A 6,000-nucleotide genomic window follows, 5' to 3' on the forward strand; every position below is an offset into this window, starting at 1 on the left:
CCCCTTTTAACCTGTGCCCCTGACAGGGTCCTGAACTCCCGATGACACTATATAAGAAGCCCGTGCTCCCATTTCATCCCTTAACTCTCCTCTTTATTTACCTCTGCAGCAGCGATGAGGACAACAAGCCTCTGCAGGGCAGCCAGACTTCGCTGGATGGCAATGTGAAGGAAAGCGACGACAGCCTGGTGGACTATGGTGAAGGCGGCGATGGCCAGTTCAACGAGGACGGCTCTTTTATAGGCCAGTACACGGTGAAGAAGGACAAGGATGAGACAGAGGGCAACGAGAGCTCTGAGGCCACCTCGCCCGTCAACGCCATCTACTCGCTGGCGTAGCCCCTTAGCAGCACACGGGGGACTCAGTGGCCCCCTTTGATTTGAGGGCGTTACGACAAACCACAGCACCATACACCAGACACAAACACACACACATGAATATATTGCTATATGAAACACCATAAACACAGAAGACATGCAGCAGGGCCTGTCTGGAGACTGTATAGAGAAACATGGGAGTGGAACTAGACCACAAGCCTTTACTTTATGTTTCCAGCTCTAAGAATATGGCCCCTTTGAGGTGATGTTTGGACAAAGTGGACAGTGCTTGTTTTCCTCTGCGCTCTGCCTGCCCTTTACCCACACAGACTTGAAGTGTGCCTTTGGGGCAGCTTTTGGCATTTGGAGGCATCAACAAGTGTTATTTAGAGATTTTCCTTTGGTTTGTTTCTGCTCTGAACATTTTCAGTGTCACCGCTGTCCTTCCTGATACACCCCGCATACCTCTGTGTAGCATCTCAGCAAAGTGGTTACACACACACACACACACACACACACACACACTCGCCCCGTACTGTAACATATCAGCTTCTAACCATCAATCTCAACAGGATGCTGGCAGATATGTTTATCATATTGATATTTACGCAGTGAAAGATTTTCGTTTTTCCACAGCTGGTAGACGAGTCATTGAATCTTAATGAATGCTGTATACAGTCCTGGCACACATTTTAGTGCCCTGCAAAACTATGCACTATCACCTCCTCAATACCATTTTGGGTTTAATCTGGTTAGTAAAAGTATACATTTTGAGTTCCTTTTTTTGTACCACTTACAGGCTAAAATCACATGCTTTTATTCAATTTGCCTGGTATCATGTGGTAGACATGTTTTCCTTACCTCTATTTCAATGTTGTAGTGCAGATATTCAAAATGGCTGCCACAAGAAAGGCCATTTCTGCCACGAGCAGAACACTCTGCTACAGTATGTTGTCAATGAATCTAAATAATATTTTGGAGCATGGTAGTGTCTAAGGCAGCAGAGAGGAAAGTTAGTTTTGCTTGAGAAACCCCAGTAGACCACAACCCAATGATTTTCCTGGTCAGCTGCTGGCTAATGCTGCATTCATGTCAAGTGAGACAGATGAAATATTGTCATTTGTAAGCTGTAAAGCTTAGAGTATTCTGTTTTTCAGTTGACTTTGTTTTCTGATTTATTAACCACATGAATAAGTGAGCACTACTTTTGAAAGTAGGTTTGAAACCAAACATTGCAATGTCAATCCAGCATAGTGATCAAATAATGACTAATTATGATTGAAAAAAATGGTTTAAAAGTTTATATATTAGAGATATAGCTATTCTTCTACCACAAGCTTACATGTATCTTCTCACTGGTTACAGCAGAATCCTGAAAGTTTGGGGTTCAAACCCAAAAGTTCCCAATTAGTTTTTAGCTCCTGTAGGCTGAGATGTATGACGTTAGGTTGAAAGTCTGTCTATGCTCTCTCCTGTGGGACATGAATGCAGCATGAGAAGCGGGGATCCTTAAGGTGTGTTCAGACTAAATTTTTTAATTTTATTAGTCACACGAAATTGACCACTAGATTGTTATTACAATCTACATTTATTCGTCCCACACAGCAAGTGTACAGACACTAGCTGTAAGCTAGGTAGTACTGTACCCACCAACTTCCAGTTATTTCTGTTTTTTTCTTCTGGACCCCTCCCCTTTGTGACGCCCTTGGCTCAATAAGTGAATTTGTGTCAGTCACACCACCTCTAAAAAATCTCCTCATGTTTAGTCCGAACCCACCTTTAGAAAGGGGGGTCTGCACCTCTTCCCGTCCTTCTAGTTTTATATAAATTCAATCAATTTGTTAAGCATTACAAAAGAAGAAGACTGCATTAGGGCCGTGTAGAATACTTAAAAAATTACAATATTTACAGCATGAAAATATATACATTAAATCCACAGCCAGCTTTGAAATGAAACGCATCAGCTTAATTTTTAGGTTTTGCAGAGGAAGAAAGAAAAAAGAAAAATTGTTTTAAGAAGTTTGAAGAAATACGTGCACTCAGTATTTCACTTACAACCATATTTGTCATGTAGTCATTCTCTCAGCAGACTGATGGACTGACATTCAGTGATTTGTTCACGTTTCTTAATTTATACTAAACATTCACTGAGTGCTCAGTGGTTTTACAACGTAATTTTGGCACTTGTACTGTAGTTACGTGCTACTCAACAGCGCTATTAAACCCTACAATGCTAAATGACATAGATCTTACCTGCAGTTAGCAACTGTATTTCACATTGTATTTCAAATATTTATTTTATATTTCTATTTATTACATTATGTGGATAGTATTAATATATTAGTTCTTATTCAATAATTGTTATATACACATTTTTGACCAACTGTTGTTTCACACCAGAAATAGCCAAAATAATGATGTCTCCATAATTTGTTATTGCTCATCATGAGAGGCATTAAACACAACAGTATGTTCAAGATATTTTTGTAGCAGCTGGCTTTTCTGCTGTAAACAAAACAACAAAAAGAAAATACCTGTCATTATAAGGTCATGTTTATCTGTCCATTGTGCTGCTCTTCTCGTACTCATATTGTATTACTGTTAATGTGTTGTTCTTCAGATTTATGTAACATAACATTTCCACCACACAGAAAATTCATATTATTACTTATTATTTATTTGGCATATATTCTATACATGTAGGTCTCTTATCTTTGTAAATATCACATAGTTGATTTACAACCACCCCCCAGCCCCCGCCCCCCAAAAAATGCTTTATCCGAAAAGAGAGCAGAGATTCACAAATTTGTATCCACCAAGCAAATGCGACAGGTGCATCTTTAGTCTGTCATGCACCTCTGTAATGTAGCTTTGACTAACATTTGCACAAAAACTTATACAAATCATCTTTCACCCTATGTTGCCCTTTGCTTTGACATTGTAATATAAGGTACTGGCTGTGGTAAGTCTATCAGTCACTTGCTTAATGATGGTTTGGATTCTATATTGTGAAAAATTAATATGTTAGATTCTCTATGATGTAAATAAGTCCTGCAATATCACATTTGTAGCATTTGTCGCACACAAACTGCTGGTAGGCCTAAAAAAGAAAAACCATGCATTTGTTGAGGTATCCAAACAAACTCCCCTCCTTAACACTGTTCTTTCTGAAACTGTGTCAACTTGTTTTTCCCATAATGCCTTTCACCTAACATGCTTATTGCTGCATAGCTGTGTCCCATTGCAGGGGTCACCTTAGAGAAATAAACATTGAGCCTGCTCCTCCACAAACGAGACTGTCATGCCTCACATAGTCAAAAAGCCAAAAGCTGGGATTATTCTTTCAATTTACTGATCTGCTCATGTCTGTCTGTGTACAGTCTAAACTTTATTTAGATCATACATGCTGACTTTGCATGTGTGAATATGTCCACCGATGGGGCCAAATGTTTTTGGTTCATCTTTCTCTTTGTATCCCCGTTTATACTAGATGCCGATGATGATGTTGTGTTCGGTGAAGTAGTCCTTGTTGTGATGTGATAACCAATCATTATCAACAACACCGCTGCTGACCCCTGAAAGTACCTGGAACCTGCAATTAGTATCATGTCCCTGAACAGTGACCAAAATTGATTCCAGAAACTCATCTCCAAAGCAGGTGGAGAACAATGGAAACACAAGCAAAACCTATTAAAATGGCTTTGTTTTTATTACATTGTGTTTCTTTTCGCAGAAGTAGTAAATACCAAATACTAAGTTTATTCCCAGCTGTCATTATTTACATCCTACTTTATGTGATATAATTTCAAGTTGACATCATCTGAATGCACAGTTAAACATGTGACTGGCCCTCAATCAATTGACTAGTTATGGGGAAAAGGTCTTTGAGTTAGGGAAGAACTTGTGGATCCATTATGACTATTCACTTTGAAAGAGGGGGCCCCTAAAGTGGAACACAGCATAGGCAGCAGTTTTGAAAACAGTTCTGGCCTTATATTTGTCACCCCTTCCAAAACAAAGAGATGTCAGATTCTCCAAAAAATCTTTCTGTCACCTAAGCCCTTTTCAAAAAATGTTCCCTTCTGTCTTTATGCGGAACCCCAAAGTAATATCCTCTGAGTTTTAATCAGTTGGGTGTTTTCTGCGACATTATTGTTTCATGGTGTGCTCACTCTAACCTTGGTGTGACCATAGAGAGTTGTTCATTTGAGCACTGAGCACAGACATTTTGAAAAACAGTGTGCTGCAGAGATAGAAAAAGACAGCAAGAAAAATCATTGAGAGATTGGGTCAGAGCATAGGCACGAACTCTCTTACAGGACTGAAAGATTTTTCTTCTAAATCTGGTCTGGACACCTGCACCCTCCTCTTGGCCTCTCTCTTTTTTCTTTCTCTTTTTTTTGTATTTGCTGATACACAGTGCTTTTTTCACATCCTTTTATTTGTGCACGTTGATTTGAGGTACATATAGAGCCAGGCATCTCATTTTACTGTCTGCATCGTTTCAGCTCACCTTTCATGGGGAAAAAGAAAATGTCAGTGTGCAGTTTTACAGCTTTGTGTTTTTTTGTTTTTCTTATTTCAAAATGCTGCAAAGTGTAGAATTTTACTGGTGCACATTCAAGATTTGCAACTGGATTTTTTTAAATGATTGATCACATGCTGTATGGCTTTTTAAAAATTTATTCTCATATTAGCATCTTGTTTTTACCATGTGTATTAGAGCAGCAAAGTCTTGCTTCGACATGCAAAATAACAGCTTTTGTAAGGTACATCTACTCAACAGAAAATGGCATAAATATATTCACCATGTATGCGTGTATGATGAGATGTTGCAACTTCTGCTAGCGACGCCTTCTTTATAGTAAAGCTATCTCCTTTTCTCTACCTCCTGACTGCTGGTCTGTCTGTTCATCTCTTCGGTTTTGTAATCTCTCCAAAGCATATGCAACATTTTTTGTTGTTTCAGAGAATCAATAAGAAAATCCAAAAAGAAAAACACAAACCAAACCTTTTGTTTTGTCTGATGTTGTGCATAGTTACCACTATTCCATCCCTTTAAAGCAATATTCCACCAAAAATTTATTTATACCGTTGTATACGCCCTAAGCCAAATTTTGTAATACCAAATCCAACAGCCAATAGCTACAGTCAGAAAATAAAGTGTGTGGCATGTGGTCACCCATGTTGCATAGTCACATTTCAAAGCTCCAAAACTGACAAAATTCAGATTGTGCTGCAGGATCTTAATCATACCCAAGATTGAATATGCGTGTGCTGGTTTAAAAAAAATCAGACCCGGATCATTAGGGAAATAGCATGGTTTGGGTTAAGATAAGTACTTTGTTAAAGGTAGAGTAGTCAAGGTTCCAATAATAAACGTGGTTAGGGCTATAGAATGATCATGGTTATGGGTAAAAGGCGTTTTGCATTTGCTCAAAAGACTAGTGATGTCTGACAGACCTGCTAGAATAAACGTAACAATGTTATGCACGTGTAGGAACTCATCAGAAAATTATGGCAAATATTAATATTGAAAGTATTAACTTGGGGGGGGGTAACTTCAATCCCACATGTGTGAACATGCTACATGCTACAACAAATGCATTGAATCAGATCAATACAATACTCTAGTAAAGTTGAAAACCCCTGCTTAGCCAAGCAGTGTTATGGAAAGTAAGGT

General features: G+C 38.8%; 1 protein-coding gene across 47 annotated transcripts in view; it reads left to right on the forward strand.

Annotated features, from left to right (window-relative positions):
* The window catches only part of nfasca (neurofascin homolog (chicken) a), a 159,692-nt gene extending 154,488 nt beyond the window's left edge, over positions 1-5,204 (forward strand). For all 47 annotated transcript variants that reach the window (XM_051074716.1, XM_051074721.1, XM_051074711.1 and 44 more), the window contains one exon: positions 110-5,204. In XM_051074716.1, coding sequence (XP_050930673.1) covers positions 110-338 — 229 coding nt within the window. In that variant the 3' untranslated portion in view covers positions 339-5,204. The remainder of the gene's footprint in view (positions 1-109) is intronic.
* The last annotated feature ends 796 nt before the right edge of the window (positions 5,205-6,000 follow it).

Source organism: Lates calcarifer, linkage group LG12, assembly GCF_001640805.2.
Source record: "Lates calcarifer isolate ASB-BC8 linkage group LG12, TLL_Latcal_v3, whole genome shotgun sequence".
Lineage (NCBI taxonomy): Eukaryota > Metazoa > Chordata > Actinopteri > Centropomidae > Lates > Lates calcarifer.